A 26,563-nucleotide genomic window follows, 5' to 3' on the forward strand; every position below is an offset into this window, starting at 1 on the left:
ACTCAGATGTTAATCAGGTCCCCTTGTCACAGCTGACAGGGAGTAATTAGACAATCAGGCCGGATGGCCTGTGGAGCCAATGATCAGTGCAAGACTGATAAAGAAGAAGGAAAGAAGTGAAGGTGACGAGAGAGGGAGGGGACCAGGACTAGCTGAGCTCAGTAACTCAGGCTCAAGGGGGAAGACCTCAAAGTGCTGTTGATGGTGCTGTAGAAATGGTGGAGGGAAGGCTACGGAGAAGGCACAACCACTGGGTTTGGTGCAGTTACCACGGGGAAGAAGGCAGGGGAGGAGCCACGCCCCATGACAGTGCCCTTCTCTGTTAGTCTCCTCTTCCCTCCCCACACCAATCCCATGGATCTCCCTTTTCCCTTCCTCCTGGGATGCTGGGTATCCAGCTAGACCCCGCCCTTCACCCTGTTCTTTGGGGTTCTCCACTGGGGGCTGCATCCTCTGTGCTTCCAGCTGGGTGAAGAGGGGTCTCTTCACTCTGTGCCCTCTGCTATTCGTTTCCCTGGGGCTGGTTGCCCAGCCTTGGTGTTCCCTCTGCATCCATCTCAGGGAGCACGGTTCCCTCCTCCTGCAAGAGCCATTGCATCCTACTCCTACCCCACCCGGACTGCAGACAGTATGCTCCCCTATAGATTGGGACTTGCCGTGTCCTCTAGGGCCTCCGACGTGATTCCACCCTGGCTCCGCTGCCAGGTACATTTGACCAGATACTGTACAGGTCCCCTTTCAACTGGACTTTCCAATCGAAAACTGGACACCTGGCACTCCAGACAAACTTAAATCTAGGGTCCATGGCTCACATTTCCCCTCAAGCAAAGCAGGACCATATAGTAGTTCCTAACTCAGTCTTGGTCCAAGAGGGAAGAAATAGGGGGAAAGTAATTTTCCCCTCGTCTATACTGAATGTTATAAAAAAATTAAAACCTCGAGCCTCTTTCTGAATCTTATCTGCAGTCTCCGTGGGCTGGGCTATACATTGACATGGTTGAGTCATAACATTTAAAACTTACAATCGCCTTTCAGTCTAAAGGTTGCTCCCGATTTAATTATTTACCTAAGATCATGGTCAGGATGCAGATAAGAGAACATATTTATCTGCCCTAATCCAAATCAAGGAAGTGCAGCCATAATACACCTCGCCGCTGATCCACAAGCTCTTAATGCTTGAAGTGAGTGTAACGCTGGCAGTCCCGGGGCGGGTTAGCTATTCAGTGAGATGCAGCAAATCAAGGCACTACCTTGTTTTTTTTTTTTAATTCATCCCATTCCAGCGGTTCTCAGAATGTGGGTGGGGATCTCAAAATGGGTTGCGATCCAGTTTTAATGGGGTTGCCAGGGCTGGTGTTAGACTTGCTGGGGGTCTGGGGTCGAAGCCCAACCCCAAGCCCCACCACCTGGGGCTGAAGCCCGTGGCTGAAGCCAAAGCCCAAGGGCTTCAATCCTGGGCAGTGGGGCTCAAGTTACAGACCCCCTGCCCAGGGCTGAACCCCTGGGCTTTGGCTTTGCTCCCCTCTTCTGGGTCATGTAGTAATTTTTGTTGTCAGAAGGGGATTACAGTGCAATGAAGTTTGAGAACCACTTCGTAGATACTCCAGTGTCCATGTCTGTGACTCGCCCATTTTAGATTAAGAGTGTCCTTGTTTGATTTAGCTTGAGGGCTTTTTGGATTTTACCCCTCAATATTCATCACCCACCCTTTCATTTCCTGTGTTCTTTCCAGCTTCCTCCCCTCCCATTCCTCCTCTTCCTCCTCACTCCATATTGTCTCCACCTCCTCCTTTTCTTATCTTTTACCTTGCTGCTCCTCCCAGAGTCGAGAGCAGAAGGCAGAGATCCCAGCAGCCATGGCCTCGGGGACTCTTGAACAGGAAATCCCAGAGGAGCCCAAATGTCCCATTTGCCTGGAGTATTTCACAAAGCCGGTGAGCGTAGACTGCGGGCACAACTTCTGCCGGGGCTGCATCACTCGGTACTGTGAAGAATGGACAACAGGAGACTACGGGCCTTTGTGCTGCTCCGTCTGCAGAGCTCGGATCCGGACAGGGAATCTCCGGCCCAACCGGAACCTGGCGCACATAATAGAAAAACTCCAAGAAGAGAGTTTAAAAGCAGATGAAGTGGGAAAAGAGAATGTGTGTGAGAGACACAAGGAGAAACTCAACCTGTTCTGTGAGAAGGATGAGGAAGCCCTGTGTGTGGTTTGCGAGAGATCCCCAGAGCACAAGTCTCACCCGGTGCTTCTCCTTGAAGTGGCTGCCTGGAAATATAAGGTAGGAAATTAACTGGATCTTGGTTAATTCGATATGGACTTTCCTCTCAGAGCCACCAAGTCCCCTAGATTCCCAGATTTCCCACCCCCAGACCCTCATATCTGTAGCTCTGACAAAATCTCTCCCCTGCAGGCCCCTCTCTTCTGTCAGTTGCAGGGAGTCCTTGCCATTGATGCTGTCCCAGCCAATCAACCCGGCTCTGTTCATTACGGCACTGGAGCTCAATGTGGGGTACTTTCTCCACCAAGGGGGTTGAAGCAAGAAGTGGCCGTGCTTCTGGCAGGCCGGGAATGGAGAGAACAAGCTGTTCTCCCTTCACACTCCTGACAGTCCCAGGCACCGCCAGCAGCTGTTCACATTCAGGATGCAACCCTCACTCTGCTGCATGCAGCATTTACAGTGCTGTGTTAAGGCAGAGACACTAAAGATACCTCTCTAGAGTCCCAGCTCCTGGAGTCAGCTGATTTGCACCAGAACCTCCTTGGTCCTTTTAAAAATAATAAAATTAAGAAGTGGCTAGTCCTCCTGTTTGCAGAGGAAAAGCTTCAAAATGGGAAACCACCATAAATTCTAGCCCTTATGGTTATGAAGCAGAGACATTGACTTCCTGATTTCCCTGGGGTGAAGGTTGACTCCTGCTTGGCCCAAGGCCCCACCCTCACCCTGCCTCTTCCTGCCCCTGCTCTGTCCTCACCCTGCCGCTTCCTGCTCTGTTCCTCCCTCTCTCCCAAGTGCCTTCTGCTCATGGCTGAATAGCTGATCCTCAGCGGGCAGGAGGCCATGGTGGAGGGTGGGAGGAGCTGATTGGCAGGACGTACCAGTGGGTGCTGAGCACCCACTATTTTTTTTATGTGGGTGCTCCAACCCCAGAGCACCCATGGAGTCAGTGCATACGTTATGAAGAAATCTTGAAACTATTCCCCAAGTTTAACCCATGCAGCAACATTTGCCTGAATCTGCAGAGAGCCTGAGACAATAGTCCTGCCCAATCGATTTTTTTAACAGAGTGTTAACTACCACCCACAGCACCCCAGCACTCTACCAAAGGACTTTGTGTCTGGCAGAAGTGGTGGAGCACAGGGGGTCACCCACACACCCAAGCAGATATGGCCTGGCTACTGCGAAGTCCTGAGTGGTGGGGGCCTGCTGAACCTATGACTCTTGTGGGAGAGGATAGTGGGGGTCTCTGTAAGTAGTGGAGCACAGGGGTCTTCTTACCATGAGGATTGTCAGCAGTGAAGTGGGAGATGCCTGTGGTCTGAATGAAGGGTAAGTGAAAGTTGAGTGTTGGATGACCATATGCGTGAGGGTGCAGAGGGCTGTACAACTAGTCTTTGGAGTAGGCTAAGTGTTTGAAGTAGAGGGCAGATAAAGGTATTCCTTGTTCGGTACAATGCACAGGCAGTGTGTGAGTATGTGGTACTGAGTGAAGCTTCCCCTTTGGGAGGCTGGCCCCCTACCCCACCTCTTCTGGATGATGTTATCTGAACTGGTGATCTGTTAGGTCACTCCAATCCAGTCTTACCCTGCTCTGCTGTGAGAACCCCCATTCCCAGGTTGTTCATACACAGTCTCTGGCATGTAAGCTGCTCCCATCTACGTGAGTGAGCACTTTTCGCCAGCCGCTGCTTGGATTGTGCAACTGAATGACACTAGTCAATACCTCTGGGCCCAGACACAATCCTGGGAACCTCCATCTTGCAATGTCCAGTTATGCCCGTTGGATGCTGCAAGCTTATATGAGTTCGTCAATTTAACAAAGAATTTGATCTGTACTAGGCTTGTTATCCCAAGGGGAGTCTCTGACATGCTTCAAACCAAATGCACTGCTTCAGGTAGAATAAACAAAAAAAGTATTAACTACAAAGTTAGATTTTAAGTGATTATAAGTCAAAGCACAGCAAGTCAGATTTGGTCAAATGAAATAAAAACAAAATGCATTCTAAGCTAATCTTTATACTTTCAGTGCCCTTATAAACTTAGATGCTTCTCATCACAGGCTGGCAGGTTGCCAATCAGCCAGGCTCTCCCCTTTAATCAGCACTTCAGTTGCTTGGTGGTGGTGTCTGCAGACGGAGATGGAGGAGAGAGAGCATGGCAAACATCTCTCCTTTTTAGCATGTTCTTTCTTCCCTCTTGGCTCCCCCCTCCCCTGCCTTCAGAGTCAGGTGAGCATTACCTTATCATAGTCCCTGACTGGCCAAGGGAAGAGGAGTGACTCACTTGAGAGTCCAACAGATCCTTTGTCGTTGCCTAGGCCAGTGTCTTTTGTTCCTGTGAGGCTGAGCTGGGTTTTTTCCATACAGGCTCTGATGAGGTGTGAACTGCTCCTGGAGAGTTTTGCCTGGGCTTGTTTTAAGCCACGGGGACATATTTTCAGCCTCATAACTATATACATGAAATTACAACCGATAACGTTACTGTAACAATTACTATAACATCACTATAACAACAATGCTCAGTGCATCATGAGCTTTCCGAAGACACCCAACATGACAAACTTTGCATTGGATCCCGCCCAATCCTACTATAAGGATGAACATGGGGGTGCCAGGCTTTCCCCCAAGGTACAGAGCATCACACTCCTTGTGGCCCTGGCTGGGGTGAGGTGCGGGGTGCTGAGAGCTTGGTCAAGGCCACTGAGGGAGTGGGGCTGAGAGCTCAGCCTCGGCTGGGGTTGAGCTATCAGCCTCAGCTGGGACCACAACAGAGCTCTCGTCCCTGGCTGGAGCTCTGAGCCTGGAGCCTCTTCCCTGTTCCATCGTTTGCCCCCGGCCCTGACCCCATTTTGCTCATGGCGCTGGTCCTGCTCCGCCCTTTCCCCTGTGGCCCTGCCCCCATTCAACCTCCATTCTGCCCTTTCCCCCATGGCCCCATCCCCATTCCGCCTCCATTCCACCTCTTCCCCCCAAGGCCCTGTCCCCACTCGCTCCCCCCCCACTGTAGCCCCAAGACCGGAAATGCTTTGTGCCCCAACCTGCATTACACATCTCTCCTGGGTACTGGCACATGGGGCAGCATTCAGAGAGGACGTAGCTAAAGTTGCCTAGGCACGTACTGGAAGTTGGTATTTCTGGTTTGCAGATATTTGCATTCGGCTGGACTTAGTGTTCTAGAAGGACACGCTGTGCCCCCGGACAACCTGAACTCTGCCTCGAGGGAGGTTGTAAGGGGTGACTTTCCAAGTTTTTGACCAGAGAGAGCAACTTTGTGGGTAGGCGGCAGGGTCCTTTAGGCAGTTGCAATTATCATGTTGTTGGGGGAGGGGCCAGGCCCCGAATAACTGGCAGTATGGTGTGGGGTTAAAAGTTTACATTCTCAGGCCTGCCATCGCCCTCGAATTGCCCTTAGATTAATCAATATGTTCCTTTAAAGCTAGCATGAGTACATGTAATCATTTATCATTTTCTTTTGTTTATGGTACAAGATGTAATCGAGCAAAGGGGGGCTCTGTAGTGTGGGTAAAGGATATAGTTTAATTAAAGGATCCGGTACTTAATGAATTGTAAATGATGAATTGTGGCACCTGTGAACATCTTTGTAAACAAGTGGGGTATATAAGGTGGGGAAGAGGATAGTGATGTGTGCATGATCTGAGATTGTATATCTCCTTGCACCTTATTTGACTCAAAAAAAGATACTTGCTTCTCCACTCCGGTGTGGTCATTGGGGATATGCACACCGGGCAAACGAACCCCAACCGTTGCCCCCCCCACCCCGCAACAATGTCAGTTTGCACTTGTGACACGGCTGTGGACTGATAATGATGATAATACTTAACCAGGGATGCCGGAAGAGGGGGAGCCAGAGGGCCATACCCCCCCTTTTAAAAGTGGGAGGAAGAGGCGGCACGGAAGTGGGGCCTCAGGAGAAGGGACAGTACAGGGGTGAGGGCTTGTGGAGAAGGGGCAGGGCAGGGGCGGGGCCTTGGGGAAAGGGTGGTGTTGGGGGGGGCCGCCGGGAAGGGGCCTCACTGAAGTCCTGTATCTAAAGGCCCCTCCCCCAACCTTACAGGAGGAGCCACTGGACTCAGGGTTCAACTGAGTGTGGGGGACAACTAAGAAATAACAGGATCAGGAGTGGGGGTCATAGGTTCAAAATTCCCACTTTTCAATTTTACTGCCTCCAAAGGGTTATTCGGTAGACGCTGAAAAGCTGTTTTCTTCAAGGATCTGCATCTTAGAAACTCCTTGGTCCAAAGATCCCAACTTTAGCTCACTAGCTCAACCACACAGCCTGATGAAGCACAACGAATTTCAATGCAATCCGAGCAACTGGGAAGATTTTACAGGGCTTATAATAAGCACTCTTTAAACAGAAAGGCGTTCTTAACCTTCGCTACAGCAGAGGTAGTCCTCTGCTATTTTTATGTCATATCTGTGCTCAGAATTTACACGTGCAGACTGTCCCACTCTAAAGGATTCACAGTCTATAAAGAAACATAGAGGAGGTAGAAAGCGAACTGAGAGCAGCACCTCCCATCTGCTCTCTCTGTTTGAAGCATGCTCTGCAGCGTCTGGACACACTTTGCATTAAATCGACCAAAGTCATTTACTCTCCCTCCTGGTGTCATGTTCTCTGGAGTGGCTTTGGACTGTGAGTGCTGACCTCAGGGCAGATGGGCAGAAAACCGGGCAGACACCCCATACTGATGGTGAGTTCTATAATTAGATTTCACCAAGAGAATAATGAAAATGAACTCCTGGATCACTCCACCAGTCTTACCATGGAGTCACAGACAGGCCCCTTAGGCTCTCCAGTCTATCTTTCCACCCAGAAAAACTGGACTTTGTGATAAATGGTCACTCACACCAAAAATCACACCACGTTTAGGTTGCTTGCAGTCCCAAGATACCAGTCACTTACCTCAGATCAACTGGTACTCTAGATCCGTCACCAAAGACAACGCTGGCAGCCGATTCTATAGTAAACTAACTAAAGGTTTATTAGCTAAGAAAAGAAAATAAGAATGATTGAGAAGTTAAAGCGGATAAACTGTATGTGCAGGTGAGTCACAGTCTATAATTCCAAATGATAGCAGAGATGTCGTCATCTGCCAGTTTACCAAAAATGTATCAGGGCTACCCAGAATAACCCTGGGGATCTTCGTCTTCTTGTTCAGTTATTTCGCCCTGTTAGAATCCAAACAGTCCAGATCCTTGCGTGAATCCGTACTTACAGCTTTTTCTCCCAGAAAACAAGCTGACAGGGTCACTACCCACCCATGTGGTCTATTCCTTCGATGACAGAAAGTGAAGAACGCATTTTGAGTCTTTGACCTCTGATCCTCACACACAACGCCCACTTGCTTTGAAAGTAGCACTTTGCTGTTAAAGTCCTTCATTTGCATTCCATGCAGCTTTTTCCTCGTTTGACGGGTTATTTAGTTACAGGGGTATACACAATGTAAATGTTCGCTACTCCATTATAACTGGATACAGATATGTAAAAACAATGCAAGTAACTTCCCATTAGTTCTCATGAAGTTTAAACACCAATTACATTCTATACATTTAGCAATCGCGTTGCATTATACTAATACACAAGTGAATTGATTTGGCATGAGCTGGCACCTGGTCTGCCAGCGTTCAGCGCAGGATCAGAGAGTGGGGACAGAGGTGGCTGTCTGACACCTTTCAAACTCCTGGTAGTATCTGCTTCTCCTGGGTCCTGCCTGGACCCCCAGCCCCAGGGGCTGCTCTGACTCACCCTCTGTTCTCTTGGTGATTGTAGCAGCTGAGAGTAGGCAACGTGCAGCATGCTTCAGCCACAACCCTGCCTTCCCAATGGATCCCTATGAAGGAGGCTTTGAGGGAGCTGGTGAATGCTCATTCTACTGGCCCACTGCTATAAAGGATTCCCCCTGGCACAGGGGGATTCCCCCATTTGTCTATGGTGCTCACTTCAATACCAATAAAGGAACCACCCATTTCTGGAACCAAACTATCCTGATAGCTCAGAGCCAGGGCAGTGCTGGGTTCAGGGCCCCATGCTGCATTGGGCAGCCCGGAACGATTGCTGTCAATATTACTGCTGGGGAAGGGGATCCAGGGGAATTACTGGAGACAAACCTCCTCCCACCCAGCACCTCTGTCTGGCCAGTGGGTTTTCAGGGAATTGGCATCACGGCCTCCTGCCAATGGCAACAGTTTAGAAAGAGTTTAATCAAAGACTAGATTCTCTCCATGCCGGATATGTATTTTTTTTGTGGTAGAAACAAGTCCCACCCCATCACACAAATCACACGCAGCATTTTTCTCCACTCAGAAACAAACCCTGACCCAACTGAAGACTCTGAAGAAAGAGCGAGACGAGCTTCTGGGATTTAAGGAGACCGAAGAGAGGAAAATGAAGGAGTACCAGGTAAGTGCCCATAGTCAATACCCAGCATGTTCATTTCTCTGTAGCATTTAGCATGGGGGTGTGTTTCTCTGTGACTCCTCTGGGTCAAGGTTGCAAAGCTAACAGCACCTCTGTCCACCTTCTGGTGTCCCTGAGTTCACGCCTTGCGCCTTTACCTGTCGTGACATGGAATTCTGTGTTCTGGCACCTGTAGTTCTTCCCTCCAGGCGGTGGTGAATTAATGGGCCCGTGCCTAGGGGCTCTGGCCAATTTGGGGGCCCCCGCGGGAGCGCCAGAACCTGAGTAAAAGTGGGGGGGCCATTGGGGCTCAGTCACCTGAGAACTGACGAAGGCTGGAAGTCAGAGAAGGAAGCAGTGCATGGGGATGGAGTTCACTACAGCTTGGCTGGTGCCTTCTGCCTTGCCCCAGAATGAACTGTGCTTTAACCTGTATGTCCCTGTGCTAACCTACGGGCATCCCGTGCTCTATCCTAGATCACTAATAAACCCTACGTGGTTTGGGGTGTCACTGCAAATGTTGGGTCCCTGAAGAGTGGACAAGTTTCTACCGGGAGGGCTGGAGCCTGGTATCTCAGTCTAAGGAGGTGGTGAGGCCTCATGGCCCATCCTGAAGGAAGAGTGAGACCCCTCGGGGGGTCTGGCACATCTAAGGGGTTCCTCCAACCAAGAGACTGTTCAAAAGCTGGGGGATAGCACTGATCCTGTGACAGCTGCATCTCAGCGTACACCTGGAGGCATAACTTCCAGCTCGGGTGGACGTATGCACGCTAGCTTTGGTTGAGCTAGTGTGCTAAAAATAGCAGTGTACTCACAGTGGCATGGGTTACCTGCCTGAGAACCAGCCTAGGGACTCACACAGGACTGTACTCAGGGCAGCTATGCTGTCCCACCACCTGAGTCCACCAGAGCTGACAATGACCCCTCCAGCTGTTGTGTAGATCTGTTGCTCTGAACCAGGGGTACATGTAACCCTGGGGATACTCAGAGGTTTTCTAGGGGTACACAACTCCTCTAGATATTTGCCTAGTTTTACAACAGGCAACATAAAAAGCACTAGCACAGTCAATACAAACTCATAGTCATACTCATAGACTTTAAGGTCAGAAGGGACCATTATGATCATCTAGTCTGACCTCCTGCACAATGCAGGCCACAGAATCTCACTCATCCACTCCTGTAACAAACCCCTAACCTATGTCTGAGTTATTGAAGTCCTAAAATTGTGGTTTGAAGACCTCAAGGTGCAGAGAATCCTCCAGCAAGTGACCCGTACCCCATGCTGCAGAGGAAGGGGAAACACCTCCAGGGCCTCTGCCAATCTGCCCTGGAGGAAAATTCCTTCCCGACCCCAAATATGGCGATCAGTTAAACCCTGAGCATGTGTAGGCAAGATTCACCAGCCAGCACCCAGGAAATAATTCTCTTTAGTAACTCAGATCCCACTCCATCTAACATCCCATCACATCCCATCACAGACCATTGGGCATACTTACCTGCTGATAATCAAAATTTCAGGCAGACAATGACTTGTTTATACTGCTCTATAGACTATACATTGAAATGTGAGTACAATATTTATATTTCAATTGATTTTTTTATAATTATATGGTAAAAATGAGAAAGTCAGCAATTTTTCAGTAGTAGTGTGGCTCTGACACTTTTGTATTGTTATGTCTGATTTTGTAAGGAAGTCGGTTTTAAGTGAGGTGGAACTTGAGGGTACACAAGACAAATCAGCCTCCTGAAAGGGGGATAGTCATCTGGAAAGGCTGAGAGCCACTGGTGTAGATGCGCTTCAGTCTGGTTTCCCCAAAGAACTCCCCTCTCTCTTCAAAGAATTTTTTTGCCAGGGGCTATATTCCTTTTGATCGTGTGTGTGTGTGTGTGTGTGTGTGTGTGTGTGTGTGTGTGCACGCGCGTGCTTCTATTGTCTCTAAAGAACACTAACATGTTTGCAGAGAAGTGGCTTATTTGGAACTACTCTATTTCTTTCCTGCTAGATTTTTTCCCCTTTCAGCTCCCCATGAAACTACAGCAATATATTCATACACTAAACGTCCTAGTAAACACAAAGCAGTCACAATTTTTTACAGAACAGCTCCATTTCCATCTCACCTTGTATTACCACGTCTGAAAATGTGTGTCTATTTGTGTGTATGTCTGCCATTCCCTGTGGGTGCAGCTGTGTTTCTATTTAACACTTTGTGTGTGTGTGGCGCTATTCAGCGACTGTTACCAAGATAGCATGATTTCCTCACTTACATTTTGCTGCTTTGCAGTTTTGTGTGTGTTCCCCAGTTCTCTCTCCCCAGCCATCCGTTCCTGTGTGGTTCTGAGTCCGGCTCTTAGATCTGGGTTGTCAGAAGTCAGTGATATCAGATTATTTCAAACATGCCAGACATTGCACACTGTTAACTGAAATTAGGCCTCATGAGGGAATTCAAAAAAAAAGATTATTTTGCATCCACATGGAATGTCTCATGAAATGCTGAATTGCAGAGGTCATGGGGAAGTACTCCCCTTGCATAACCAAGGCTCGATGAAATGTCTCATGTTTCTCTCCTTGTCCCTGCTCTTCCTTTCCTCTATTTGTGTCTCTTGACTAAAGGACAAAAAAGAAGCTGAGAGGCAGAAGGTTGTGTCTGAATTTGAACAGCTGCACCAGTTCCTGGAGGAACAAGAGCGACTCCTGCTGGCCCGGCTGGGAGAGCTGGAGCAGGAGATTGTGAGGTGGCAAAATGAGACTGTCACCAAACTTGACAAGGAGATTTCCCGTCTCAGCGAGCTGATCGGCGAGATGGAGGGGAAGGGGCAGCAGCCAGCAAGGGAATTCCTGCAGGTGAGGCTGAGATAGAGACACTTCAGATCCCTGCCAGGGAGGGGATGACTCCTGCTCAGTCAGTTCAGGGGGTCTAGAACAAAACCTATTCCCTGCCCCAAGCAGGTGATGGGGCATCACCAATGTACAGCTCACCACCCAGCTGTCTGCGAGGCACTGACCACGTCTGCTGTGTGCAGACAGAACGCCTCAGAGCACAGCTCAGCCCCTACATCTCTGCCCCTAGCGAATTCCCTAAAGAACGGCAAAGCCACAATTAGTCCCTAAGCCTTGTAATCGCTGACTGCTCAGGGCTCTGGTAACTGATACACAGCAGCTCGCCAGCGGGACTGTGACTCTACCACAGGCTCTGCCAGCATTTCAGCTGTGGAGATTAGAGTTGGGAGAAAAGAGAAAGTTGCAAATACCCTGGGGGCGGCAGCTGAAGCAGTTGCATTTCCAGGGAGGGGCGATGGAAGCTCTCTAAAAGTGGGGGGGGTACCAGCACCTGAAATGTGGCCCTGTCCCATCCCCCGAGACCCTGTCCTTGCATCTCCCCTTTCCCGAAGGCCCCGCCCCTCTCCCCTCGAGAAGCCACCCCCCCACTCACTCCTTTCCACCCCACCCCCACCCCGTCGCTAGCCCTTACGGCTGGTAAAAAATGGTGGGGCCATGGTCCTCTCCTGTCCAGTCCTCTATGAAAGGCAAGAAGGTTCCCTGGCCAAGTTCAGTCCATTGTGTGGGTCACTGGGGCCCCTCTCCATTCATAGAATCACAGACCCATAGGGGTGAGAAGGGACCACAAGGGTCATCCAGTGTAACCCTCTGCCAAGATGCAGGATTTGTTGGGTCTAAGTTACCCAAGGCAGACGGCTGTCCAGCCTCCTTTGGAAAACCACCGGAGAAGGAGTTTCCACGACCTCCCTTGACGTCTGTTCCATTGTGCTATTGTTCTTACAGTTAGCAAGTTTGTCCTAAATCTGCTGGGGTGTAGTTTGATCCCATCGCCTCTTGTCCTGCCCTCAGTGGCAGGAGAGAGCAACTTTTCTGCATCTCTTTTATGGCAGCCTTTCAAGTATTTGAAGACCGCTATCATGTCCCCCCTTAATCTCCTCTTTTCCAAACTAAACACAGGCACCAGCTTCCAATTTTCCCTGGGGGTGCTCAACCCCTACTCAGACCCATACCCCGCCCCTACTCCACCTCCCAAGGCCCCACCCCACCGCTTCCCACCCCTGCTGTGCCCCTGCCCCGCCTCTTTCCACCCCCTCTCCCAAGTGCGCCCCATCCCTGTTCCTGACTCTCCCTGACAGAGCCTCCTGCACACTGCAGAACAGCTGATCGCAGCGAGCGGGAGAGGAGTTGATTGATGGGGCCACCAGTGGGCAGGAGGTGCTGGGGTGGGAGGGGGAGAGCTGGCTGCCGGTGGGTGCTAGGCATCTGCAAACTTTGTTCCTGGAGCACCCACGGAGTCAGCACCTATGACCTTCAGCTTTGCTCATATGGTTTGCCTTCCATCCCTTTGATCACCTTTGTCTCTCACCTCTGGAGCCTTTCCAGTGCTTCCTGCACAGCTTCTGATTACGGGCCGCTCCCTTTGTGGTGGCAGCTGGGCTACAGGGTTCCCCTCTGTATATCATTGTCCTTCACAAGGACCCTAGCTCCTTCCCATGGAGCCAGCCCCCGTCAGAGCACACTGACCGATTCCCAGACTGCGCCCCAGCACACACTCAGCACTTTGCCTGTAGAAGATATCTGCAGGCTCCCTGTTCCTTCGGGAGCATCATCTAGCAGCTGGTTCTGAGTTCCAGGGAGGTCCCGACAGGGCCCCTCTGTGCTTATCCCTCTGGCGGTAGGGCTCTCGCCCAAGCTCTGCTGCTCCCCCACAAGATCTACGTGCACCTGAATCCAGCTGCAATGTCCGGCGGGACCTGTCACCACCTGCTTGGTACGCAGACCTGTGGCTCCTGCTGCAACCTGCTCTTTTCCTCAGCTCCCTGCTCAGCATGTGAGGTTCCTCAGCAGCACCTGCTGCAGCCAGCGTCCTTGCTACCATCAGCTCCTGGCTCAGAGTGAAGTTACTCCCTGGGACGAAAGAGTTTCTGCCCCATCCTGCATTGGCCAGAGGATGGAGACCCTCAGCAGGGAGCAGGTTGATGGGTAACTTCCTGCTCGGCAAATTCAACACAAACTTTAAATTATTATTATTATTTTAATTTGCAGCACAGTGGGTTGTAGATGACACAACTGAAAGCAGGGACCCAGGGTGCATAAGGCCTTGTCTGCATTCATGGTTGCCCTGGTTTACCTTTCAACGTGGGTAGTTAAACCTGCCCCAGAGCACAGTGTAAACGCTAGTGTTTCAATTGTCGCCCGGCACATATCGATTTCACCTAATTTGGCAAAGAACCAGCACAGGCTCAATGAATACAGGCTTAGTTTAAACTGAAGTGAGAGTGTCCACACACACATTTGCGCTGGTTCAGTCAAATAAGCTTAAAAATACCCCTTATGTTAAACTTGTGCAACTTTGAATATAGACGAGCTCAGAGGGACTGTTTCAGCCCTAAAGACCTTCAAGTCTACAAACGGCAAGAGAAATTCAGTGCGTCGCTGGCGTTCACGCAGATGGAGCTGGGAACTGAACATAGGATTCCTGAATCATCGTCTAGTGTCTTAGCTGCACAATTGTCCTCCCCACTGGAAGAGAGAAAGAGAAAAATTCCCTTTTATGTCCAGTTTTGAAATGGGCCTCACCAGCTTTCATATTAGTGCCTGCAACCATCTATGTGTGCTCACCCCATGGGTGGTGGATATTGAAGTCCAGGGGAGTCTAAGCCTCCTTTAACCCAGGCTGTGGCCCCACCTACGCTCCACCCAAAGGCCCTGCCCTCACTTCACCTCTCTCCTGAAGCCGGCAGGGCTCACCTCCAGCTTAGAGGCACAAGCTGATAGCCAGAGGTTGGGGCAGCCAGGGGCAGCTTGGGCTGGTTCTCAGGCCAGCCGGTGGCTCAGGGCTTGAAGGGTTGGGCTTAGGGGTCGGGCCAGTGGCCTGGGGCAGCTCAGGCCAGTCAGGGCTCCTCTGGCTGTGAATGAGGCTTGGTGCTCCAGCCATTGGGGAGGGGGAGCACTCAGAGCTCCAGGAGGCAGGAGTGGGGCCTTGAGCAGAAAGAGTGGGGCCAGGGACTAGCCTCCCCAAAGGGGGATTCACCCATCACTTATGCCCAACCAGTAAATTGGCCGCACACAGACAACACTTGCACGTACCGAAGGGATAGTTATTGCTTTAGCGCATTGATTTGCAAGCCGTGGTGAGCTGGAGCCGGTTCCCACCGGTTCACAAGAACCGGTTGCTAAATTTAGAAGCCGGTGTAGAATCAGCTCCTAAAGCGGTGGGTGGGTGGGCAAACTCCGGTCCGCTGGCCACATCCAGCCTGCGGGACCATCCTGTCTAGCTCGCTTGAGCTCCCAGCTGGGGAGGCCAAGGCTTCCCTGGCCCCTCCTCCGGTCTTTGCCCCCGCCCCACCCCAGAGCTGCCAGAGCCCTGGGGAAGCAGCGGCGCTCCAATGGCTATTTAAAGGACCAGGGCGGCAGAGGCAGCTGGAGCCCTGGCCCTTTAAATAGCCCCCGGAGCACCCTGCTACCCCAGGGCTCTGAGACCTATTTAAAGGGCCGGGGCTCCCCTGCTTCTGCCACCCCAGCCTTTTAAATGGCCGCTGAAGCCCTGGGGAAGCAGCGGGGCTCTCATGGCTATTTAAAAGACCAAGCCCTCCAGCCCCTGCTGGGAGCTCCAGGCTCTTTATATTGCCCCCTGGGGAAGCTGGGCCACCCTGGTATAGCGCATGAAGTCTTGCCGGTATGCTCTACGGGGGCATACCGACTTACTTTCACCTCTGGGTAAGGGGGTGAGACTGCAAGCTCCAGCAGCTGCATGGCATCCTTACACAGCAGCATGGTACGGGGCCGGGCCAGGGCTGGGAGGAGGGGTTGGATAAGGGGCAGGGAGCGGTTGGAGGGGGCGGAGGTTATAGGGAGGCAGTCAGGGGACAGGGAACAGGGGGTTGGGTAGGCGTGGAGTCCTGGGGGTTTGTCGGGGTGGTGGTGGATGGGGTTGAGGCAGTCAGGGGACAGGGGGTGGGGTCCTGGGGGGCAGTTAGGGTGGGGGGGTCTTGGGAGGGGGTGGTCAGGGGAAAAGGGGAAGTTGATGGGTTGCAGGTTCTGAGGGGGGCAGTCGGGGGCAAGACATGGTTTGGGGTGGGATGGGTGGATGACGGGGGAGACAGGCACATGGGGCTTGTACTCACCGCTCAGTTCCCTACCAGGTCTTTGGCGGCACTTCAGTGGCGGGTCCTTCACTCGCTATGGGTGAAGGACCTGCCACCGAAAATCTGGAGTGAGTGAAGACCCCCTTGCCTCTGAAGTGCCGCCGAGGACCCGGTAGGAAACTTATTCTTAGGATTTTGGGAGCTCATAATTGTTTGCAAGCAAGTACAGTGAAACCCTGCTATAACGACCTTTGGGGTCAAAAAAATCTCATCATGCTAAATGCAGGGTCACGATATAGCAGGGTTTCAAATCAGTCAGGTGGTCCCCAAAGTGGTGCATTGAGGTGCACCGCCTAGTGCCCCAGTGCCTAGTGCCCAGCAGGGGAGAGGAGCCGAGGCCCCCCACCTGCCGGAGACAGAGAACCCTGGGGCTGCAGGCTTCGGTGCTCTCTGTCCCCTGCAGATGCAAGGCTGTGGCTTCCCTCCTGCGTCAAGAGGTGCCACGGCTCCCCACCTGCCGGGGACAGAGATCACCGGCACCAGCAGTCTCAGAATTCTCTGGCCTCAGCAGGTGCGGGGCTGCAGCTTCTCTCCCCTGCCATGGTGTTGGGGACCATTGGTACAGTACCATACTCTATTACACTGTACCTTAAAGGGAAGCCAACCTGCGATCACGTTATATGCGATTTCGTGTTATGGCTTGGCACATTATGGTGGGATTTGACTGTACTGTTTGTGTGCACTCTCTTAAATAGCCATTGCATCATCAACCGTGGGACTAAGACTGACTCACTAGCCTTGTGGTTAGCATCACCAGCTGCAAGGTTTGGGACCCTGAGTTCAGTCCCTCTGCCTCTTGAAGTATTTATCCACAATTGAATAGGTTCAACAGGAGAGACTGCGAAAAAACCCATATAATATCCAAGGGCCCAGTGGTTAGAGCCCTGTCCTGCAAGGTTGGGGACCCCCTGTTTGAACCCTTTCTTGGCATGGGGGGGACTGAAAGTAGGTCTCCCACCTCCTGGGGGAGCGCACTAAACACTGGGCTAAAAGTTATACGGGAGCCACCCGTTTCCTCCTGTCTTCCACAGAGAGATCCAGCCTCCCTGTAGTAAGGTGACAAACTCAGTGAAAGGGGCGGGGTATAGGGCACATCCCACTCGTCAACTTCTCCCATTGACTGTCTCAGGCAGCTCCCCGCCCAGCCTGCTGGCTTTGTGCAGCCGGGTGCCAGTCTCTTTTCATGCATGGCACTGGGAGCTTAGGCACCTAACTCGGGCTTCCTGGGGCACCCGGCATTGGCCACTGTTGGGAGACAGGACACTGGGCGAGATGGACCTTTGGTCTGACCCAGCCTGGCCGTTGTCATGTTCTCTTATGTTCTTTGTGGATCCCGTTGCCCTAGTGGTTTTCTTGGTGCCCAAAAGTTAGGCACTGCAGCACCTCGGTCCGTTTGTGGATCCAGGCTGTAGCTCGTTGGTTTCCATGTGCTACTTACACACACATCCCAATTCCAGGCAATAGAACGTGACCAGATAATTGCAGGAGATACACAGTGGCCATGTAGGAAAATCTGACCAGAGCAGGAGGGAGCCCCCGTGTGTGGTGTGCGGGACTGACCTTCCTTCTCTCTCTCTCTCTCCCCATAGGACGCCAGAAGCACCTTGAGCAGGTACGTGGCTCCTCTCTTTCCATTCACATCTCTGCATGGGTGGCGGGTGAACAACCCCCTTCAGGGAGACTAGCCCTTGGCCCCACCCCTACCACCTAAGGCCCCTCCCCCACCCACTGGAGCTTCGAGCACGCCCCGCTGCAACCAAAGGAGCCCCGGCTGGCCCGCCCGAGCCACACTGGCTGACCCGACCCCCAGGCCAGGTTGAGCTGTCCCAGGCCACTGTCGTGGCCTGAGCACTGCCCCAAGCCACCCCACCCTGGCCGACAGCCCGAGCCAGAGCTCCAAGCTGCCTGCAGAAGCTGAGTCCCCACTGGCTTCAGGGAAATGGGGAGGGAGAGCAGGGCCTTGGGGCAGAGTGTGGGTGGGGCCACAGCAGGGCTTAGGGGAGGCTTAGCCTCCCCTGACCTTCGACAGCCACCACCCATGCACTTCTCTGTGCTGCTTAGGGGCTTGGATAAGATGTTAAAAAAAATCCCAGGACAAAAAGTAAAGCAGAGCAGGATGACAAACGTGGTCAGAATCTCCCTCTGTTTAATACAAACGGGGGGGGGGGGGGTGTTTCCTATAAAACTAAATGAATATAGATATTTTTTTAATCACCTGAATTCCAAGGCTGGGGGAGATGTCCCAGGGCTCTAGGGGTGGAATATGGACTTTTCACCTCTAGGACTCTGGTTCTGTCATGCCCAGGTCAGGAGTAAGGAGAAGTCTTTATGACTTGTTGATTATTTGGAGGCTTGTGTGCAGGGGCAGTCAATAGACGGACTGTGGGCCAAGTCCAGACCACCTCACGCTTCTGAACGGATCCTGAAATCTTTTTCATCTACTTCTTCTTATCATTATTGTAATTACCAAGTATAGTCGTTCATAAGCCAAATATTTTTGGTAAAAAGATGACACATCAAAGAGCGGGGGTTGGCTTATAAATAGGTCTACACCAAAATTTGATGATCTTAAACTCTATGGAATCATTGAACTGAATATCTAATACATTGCCATTTTGTTTACCTGAAGCGTCTGCAGGCCTGGAGCCTCAGGTAAACAAAATGTCCAAGCGTGCGAGCGGCTTACCCTAATGGGCCAGGAGCCAAAGTTTGCCAACCCCTGAAATATAGGGTTGGCTTATGAAAGGGTCATACAGTTTTTGCTATTTTTACCTAACTATCTTGTGGAGGGGGGTCCGCTTATAAACGAACAGGCTAATGAACGAGTATATAGGGTATTTCTTTTATTATTTTCTCTGACGTCTGGACCTTGATTATACCTTGACCAAGTACTTTGGACCATGACAAAAAATAATTGACTACCCCAAGGAACAAACTAGGGCAGTGGTCCCCAAGCTGTGGAGTGCACTCCCCTAGGGGGGTGGAGGAATTTGGGGGGCCAGGCCTCACAGGGTGGGAGCGAGGAGGGAACCTCACCCTACTCCACTGCATGCTGGGCCTAGCTCTGCCCTCATTCCCTCTCAGCCCCCAGGCCAGATCTGCCTTCAGCCCAAGCTCTGCCGCTGAGTCAGAATTTGGGATGGGGATGGGGAGGGACAGATTTCACTACTGGTAAGGCAGAGGTTCAACAGGAAAAGTTTGGGCACCATTGAATGAGGGAGACAAGAGTTGATCTCAGTCCAGCTTCTGTGGCCCAGAATGCAAAGTTAATCAGGAATATTGGAACTGATTGGTCATCAGAGCAGGACGGCCAAGGAGTGGACGGGCCTGGGGATTGAACTCCCTTCCTATCCCTTGAACTAGTTAATGGGCTACTGGTGCGGGGAGCTTGCACTACCATTGCCTGGACTGTACCGCATCTGAGCACGGAGATGTACAAAACAATTCATTCTCTAGCCTCCTTAGTTCAGCAACATTCGCTAGTTCGACATTCGGAGTCAAATACGAAAATCCAACAATCAACCATTAACAAAATCTGTTGTGGTCTAGGTGCAAAAAAGGGAAGTTCCAGGTGCCGGTGAGGATCTCTCCTGTGCTGGAAAAAAGACTCAGCATTTACTCTCAACAAACTCTTGCTCTAAAGGCGACTTTGAGGACCTTCAAAGGTAGGGAAAACCAAAACGTGTCCGTGACGCTGAGAGATGAAGGGCTCTGGTCAATTATTTCATGGTTAGATGCTGATGGAAAGTAGAAATAAATTAAATTGACACATTAAATCAGGAGAAGGGGCTGGGGTAGGGGCATTGGAATGGAGGGGGAGCCAGGGGGCCATGGCCTCACCATGTTTTACTGGCCATAAGGGCGAGCAACAGCAGGTAGAGGGTGGAGAGGAGCAAGCCGGGTGCAGGGCCTCAGGGGAAGAGGCGACACAGGGGTGGGGCCTCAGGGAGAAGGAGCAGTGTGAGAGCAGGGCTTGGGGGAGAAGGGGCGGAACAGGGGCAGGGCCTTGGACAGAGAGACGGCAGGGGGTGGGGCCATGGTTTTAGGAAGTTTCTGCTGTTCCTGACCTGGTTTTTTTTCCAAGGCAAAATACATTTTTATTCCAAGTCTATAATCCATGTGAAGGGGATTCATTCTCCCCACAGACAGGTTTCTCTGAAGCCATGGAAATATGGGATCCAGGTGAAGAGAGTAGTATCACATGCTCCTGTCTGACAGATTCAGTTGTGGCATAATCCTGGTCATAAACAGAGCCCTGCAAATCTGCAGATATCCGCTTTATATACGTAGCGGCAGATGCAGATATCCGCAGACCATGTCTACGATCGGATGTGAATACAAATTTTGTATCTGCACAGGGATCTTGTAATAAATAGAGACCGGAGCTAATAAACTGCTATTTAATAACAGAAGGTAACTGTAACCAGGATCCCAAGAAGGCCCACGCTGAGGTTACTTAATTAAGGAAAACTGCAAAGAATGGGGCAGACAATCCCCAAAGCTTGTGGTCATTCTAGTATTTAGATTACCAAGCTAGCCTCAAAACAATTCTATAATACCTCACTGGTTACCCAGAAGCCAAAACACAGTTCCCTTAAAGCAACCCAGCCTTAGGCCTCCACCCAGACACCCAAGTCAAATGTGATGAGGATTACTGAAAATCTTATTCATCATATAAGAAAGTTCTAACAATCCCAAAGGATCGGACACTTTACCTCCCAGGTTAATGAATATTCCAGATCTTACCCAAATACACGCTTACAGCCAATAAACTAAAATCTATTTAAAAAGAAAAGAGAGAGAGTATTGGTTAAAAGATCAGTATGCATACAGACATAAGTACAGTTCTAAGATCAGATTCGTAGTAGTGATGATGGAGATCTCAGCCTTATGACTCAAGCTTTCCCTGCATAAAGCATTGAACAGATCTGAGATAAAAAGGATCAGGACCCAAGAGACCTTTATACAGTTCCAGGCCTTCTCTTGACAGCTAGAAGTCTTTAGGTGAACAGCAGACAACCATGGAGACTTTGAAGTAGACCTATTTCCTAAGCATCACTGGTAATTAGCTACAGGGATTACCCTAAGACAATTGACTGTTTTCCACCATTTGCAGGTGATTTGCTGTACATTTCAAAGAGAGATGAATACAGTGATATCACTATATTTACAATTCATTTAAATATTAAGATCTCTTCTTGATTTCTGAATTAACAGAATCCAGCACAGACAGGACTGTTTGATTACATTGTTAACCTCTAACAAGACATAAATAAACACACACAGTTAGTATCACCTCTAATTCTCTAACAATACAAGTTTGCATTTCAAAGTTCTAGCCTATCTAACATGAAATGGCCCTAATTATCATTTACATACTAATATGTCTCTAAAAGTTGATTCTGGATCATTTATCTTGCAGGATGCTTAACCCTTTCACATCCAGCAAATAATGCATAGGTCTAGGAGTCAGGAAAGCTGGGTTCCGTTCCAGCTCTACCACTGATTCATGGTGTGACCGTGGCTGAATCAAGTAATGGCTCCCTGCCTCAGTTTCTCCCATCATCAAAAGGTGGGAGGGTGATCATAACTGCAGACCTCACAGGAGGGGATTAGTCTGATGTTTAACCTGTGGCTGTATTAAAATGCTTCCAGCTCCCTGGATGTAAGAAACTTTATGGATCTGATTCTCAAACGTAATTTTCCCAGTGGGTGCTCCACTCCCTGTGCCCCATCCTCATTCTGCCTCTTCCTGTCCTGCTCTGCCCCCTCTCCTGAGGCTCTGCCCTTACTCTGTCTCTTCCCACCCCTGCTCTGCCCCCTCTCTGCTCCCCCGACAACCCACCACTCCCTTTTCTCTGCCCCCTCCCCCAAGTGCCTCCTGCCTGCCGAACAGCTGATCGGCGGCCAACCCCAAGGCCAGAACCAGTGTGGCTGGCAGGAGCTGAGCACCGCCTGTTTTTATTTTCCATGGGTACTTGATCCCTGGAGCACCCATGAAGTCGGCGCCTATGGCTGTAGGTGATCAGAGCCTTAGAAAATGAGATCCTGTGTGTGCAGAAGGTTCATGTGAAATCCTTGGAGGAGACAAGTGGTATAGGTCCTGATTCTTGTTTATGTTAAGGGTTCTTTACACCTTCACCTCCCTGGCAGCGTAAAGGGGCTTTAAAGCTGGTATAAACATCTCGCTACGCTGCCAGAGAGGCATAAATGAGTTTCAGGGCCTTAGTCATGCGCAGCATGCAGAGAATATCTGTGATTCTCTTTTATTATCCTTTGCCCTTTCTTGAAATTCTCCCAGCGTGTCTTCATTGCTGTGCCTGGTTCCATATCTCCACCATTTCGTCTGTTTCAGAATCAAAGCACAAATAAATCAAGGAGTAGACATTTTGCCATAAACAGGGCAGCATGAAATCTCGCCTCTCTCCTGTCTCTCTAGATGCACTGTCATCTGACCTGAAGAGAGACTGGGGACTGTCTCCAGCAAGGGGTGTGAAAAAACTATACAGAAAGGGTGATTTTTCCCAGCATTCCCCCCCCCCCACATACACACACTCAATTTAAGAGTAAATTGGACTCTCAATTAACATGTAGAAAAACTTTCTGGGATCAAGCACCCAGAGGCCCAGCTCAGCCCGATCTAGGCACCACATGCAAATGAGAAAGGAGCTGCTGTGACACACACCGACCACCTCTCCCTGCCCGGGGGGATCCAGTGCTGAAGACACACTGCCTGTGATTGACAGGGGGCTGCTGTACCCCAGGCAGACGGACACTGACGGAGAAGCGGGCAGCTGGAAAGACTGACTCTTGCTGCGGCTAGGCTGCAGAAATAATACTAAGTCTGAAGTCTCCGTTTCTCTCCCTCTCTTGTCATCAGTGGCAGCGATGTGAATTGCCCTGTAACTCTTTCACTGCCAGGTCAACGTTTGAGCGGGAAACACTGAGGCAATTCAGGACTTCCCAGCTGTGTTGTTCATTTTAAGTCCCTGAGGCCCACATAGGGACATGGGAGTTGCCATGCTCAGCTTCGCAATGCCTGACATGGAGGCGCTTAGGAACTGGGTTAGGCGAAGAGGCGATGCACAGGGAGGGCATGGGGTGGGTCAAGTCTCCCTGCAGATTGGTCTGCCGGGGAGGGAGAGGGGGCTCTGTTCTTCTCTCCCTGTGCCTCCCCCCGGCACGTTGGGTCACTCTCCCTGGCAGCCAGGTGGGAAGCGGGATGGAGCCGCTTCTGCCTGAGCGCACTTGGCTGGAAAGGCGGCTTTGTCCCGCTCCCCGCTCAGCTGCCAAGAAGAGAGGCCAAATGTGCCGGGGGGGTGGGGGAGATGCAGGGAGAGAAGAACAGAGAGGTCCTCCCCTCCTCCCCCCCTCCCCTGCAGATAACGTCGGGTGGGGAGAGCACTGTGTCCCGGGCTCGACACAGGACGGGAGGGGTCACTGGACGGGGGAGACATGTGGGTCAGTCACATGTCCTCCCCTTTAGCTTGTGCCCTCCCTTCCCCCACCCCATTATGGGGAGGCATCTGTCATCTTTGTGCCTCGGTTATGCATGAGGAGAGAGAAGTGCCTGAGAATGGGATCCAAGAAAACCAGCCTCCTAGCTAGGGAGCCGCCGAAGCTAGCCAGTGGGAGACCCCCACCCCACCAGCATTTTATGTGGAGTTAGTAGCCCCTGAGCAGGCTGGCAAACTCCTGCTATGCCAGAGCAGGTTGTGTGGAACAGTTAGAGAGCATGAGTGCCAACTTCGGGGCAGACCGTTAAGAATCGGGGCACACACCCCAACCTAGCTGTGCATTCTACAACACTTAGATTTCACCCTAAACGTGGTTCTGATCATCTTCTTCACAGGCCAGATGCCCTTCCAGCCTTTCCCCCAGTTCAGTCTTAGTTGTTTCCAGCAGTCATCTTGGATGGGGTAGCAGGGGAAAACTGACCATCAGGATTACCTCACTCCCCACCCTTGAATAGCATTTGCATAAGGTGGGAGTTCTTTGTTTCCCTAGGTTGACCCCCATCTCCCCCTCTTACAGTGGAAAGTTACAAGAAGTCCCAGGTAATATTTTTGTATCAGGTGATAAGACCACCTGACTCCGTAGGATTACAGCATCCATGAGTCAGGGGCAGTATGGAGCATCCACAGGAAGGCCAAACTTTTCACAGTCCATTGTCCTCGCTGATGGGCCATCCACCCGTCTGGCTTTTCCATTGTTGTACCTGAAGTGTTGACAGTGGGCGTCACTCAGAGTCGCGTAACTGAAATACAGATATATAGTCTATATTCCTAACGTCAGATACAGAAATGATACAGGGATACAAATGGATAATCACCTTCAGTAAATCATAACCTTCCCGACAATGTCTCACATGAGCCATCTGGCATGAAGTATCTCTCACATCATAAGCATATTTTCATAGGGAATATGGAATGACACGTCACACCGAGTGTGAAATACTGGTTTACCGAAAGAGGTATCGTCTCCTGCCCCACAAAAGGAAGGCCCATGGACATCAGACAGGCCATTGTGTAACATCAGAGGACAAAAGACTCTGTTGATTGATCCCTCACACCCTCACAAAGAGGAGACCTGCATGAGGACACGTCCCATCAGCTTGAACTCTAGGGCCAGGACAGAAAGGCAGAAAACCTGGGAATGTCCCAGCCAGAACAGGGCTGCTGGGGAGTGTGAGAGATGGTCCCAGCCTCCCCCAGGGCTGAGCTCTGCCTCTAACGCTCTGATTCTCTCTCTCCCCAGCGACTGTGACTCTGGATCCAGACACGGTTTATCCAGGACTCGTCTTATCTGAGGATCGGAAATGTGTGCGATGTGGAGACACTCGGCAGGAACTGCCTGACAATCCCGAGAGATTTGATCCTGTTCCCTGTGCGCTGGGATGTAAGGGGTTCACCTCGGGGAGACATTGCTGGGATGTGGAGGTGGGAGGTGGGGAGCGCTGGGCCGTGGGGGTGGCTAGAGAATCACTGAGGAGGAAGGGACTGATCGACTTTAACCCTGAGGGGGGTATCTGGGCTGTGGAGCGGTGTCTGGATCAGTACCGGGCTCTCACCTCTCCTGAGGTCCCTCTCTCCTTGAGCCGGAACCTCAAGAGGATCCGGGTTTCTCTGGACTACGAGGCAGGGCAGGTGGCATTCTGCTATGCAGATAATGAGGCCCCGATCTTCACTTTCCCACCGGCTGCTTTTGCAGGGGACAGAATCTGCCCTTGGCTCTGGGTCTGGAAATCGCAACTCCAACTGTGTCCCTGAGACGGGGCGGGTGGTGGGGCGAGAGATATCCCACTAGAATCCCATCAACAACTGGGCTTCTCTAGGACCTATCATCACAACAGCAGCGGGCTTCTGCCTCATCAGAACAGGAAGAAGATTGTGATGAGGCTAGACCAGAAACTGATGTTGACCTGCTTGTTCAGCACTTGTTCTTGAGGTCCCTGGAGGACTATAACATTCAGCAGGGTCAGAGACCGAGATGGGGAGATCTGGTGGAGGGGAGGAGAAGGTGAGGACTGGAGAGGAAACCTTTTGTGCTGGGCGGGGGCAATTAATAATCTCCACAGAGTATGAACGTTGTATATAGAATTTTACAAGATTATTTTTTATTTTTATGCAGTGGATCTTACATTGTTGTTATTCACACAATCGTTGTTGTTTACAGGGAAGGGTTTGTTTGTTGTTAGGGGTTTTTTATGTATATTGATTGTATAAATCCTCCCTTTCTTCTGAGTCTGGGGTTTAAGATCCCAGCTCCATAGGCGCCGACACTGTGGGTGCTCCAAGACTCAAGCAAAAAAAAAGGGGGTGGTTCTCAGCACCCAGGAGTCAGAGCTTGAGTGTGGAATGTGATGAGTTCTGTGCTGCTAGCAACTTATGCCTATAGGGCAGGGAGTTTGTTTATAAACAGAGGCAGGATGATTAAGATAACGAAAGGCTTGTCATTAAATTAAATTAAGGATCATTAGATGATCCTGAAAGTATTTCCAGGTACTCCAGTTACAAGAGAGGAAACAAAGCATAGGAATAAATGGTCCATTTTCAGAATGGAGAGAAGTAAATAGTGGTGTCCCCCAAGGGGCTTGTACTGGTCTGGGACCAGGGCTGTTCGACAATATTCATAAATGATCTGCAAAAGGAGTAAACAGTGAGGTGGCAAAGTTTGCAGATGATACAAAATTACTCAGGATAGTTAAGTCCAAAACAGACTGCAAAGAATTACAAAGGGATTTCACAAAACTGGGTGACTTGGCAACAAAATGGCCAATGAAATTCAATGTTAAATGCAAAGTAACACACATGGCAAAATATAATCCTAGCTATACATACAAAATGATGGTGCCCAAATTAGCTGTTACCCATCAGGAAAGAGATCCTGGAGACATTTGCAGAAGAATCCTTCTCACTGGTGCCTGTATCATCCTGAACTCAGACTCTAGCTTTAGAAGATTTAAAAATTATCTCTCGTCATCAGTGGGACAGATGCAACTGAATAATGTAACTGTCCTTCACGCACATCAAAACAATACCAGGGAACTAGATGTATATACGATTGCTGACAGTTTCATCCAGAAAGCTACAGTGAGACACAATGTTTTTAAATTGGGATGTTAGTGAAGACAACTGTTAGGTGACTGCAATTATTTTAATATACTGTAATTCAGGAGAATGTAATTATGTAATTCATAACAATTGAATCATTATTAAAATAGTAAAGAGACCAATGATAGACTATGACACTCTGTACCTTGGGGGAACACCCTG

At 50.5% G+C, this 26,563-nt stretch overlaps 1 protein-coding gene across 1 annotated transcript; it reads left to right on the top strand.

Moving 5' to 3' along the window:
• The first annotated feature begins 1,845 nt into the window (after positions 1 to 1,845).
• LOC127033148 (E3 ubiquitin-protein ligase TRIM7-like) lies at positions 1,846 to 25,057 on the top strand. Its single transcript, XM_050920953.1, has 6 exons — positions 1,846 to 2,282; positions 8,550 to 8,645; positions 11,254 to 11,484; positions 17,378 to 17,400; positions 19,338 to 19,453; positions 24,546 to 25,057. The coding sequence occupies exons 1-6, from the start codon at positions 1,857 to 1,859 to the stop codon at positions 25,055 to 25,057; spliced, it is 1,404 nt and encodes a 467-aa protein (XP_050776910.1). The 5' UTR covers positions 1,846 to 1,856.
• Positions 25,058 to 26,563: the final 1,506 nt, after the last annotated feature.

The sequence above is a fragment of the Gopherus flavomarginatus genome, chromosome 12 (assembly GCF_025201925.1).
Source record: "Gopherus flavomarginatus isolate rGopFla2 chromosome 12, rGopFla2.mat.asm, whole genome shotgun sequence".
NCBI lineage: Eukaryota > Metazoa > Chordata > Testudines > Testudinidae > Gopherus > Gopherus flavomarginatus.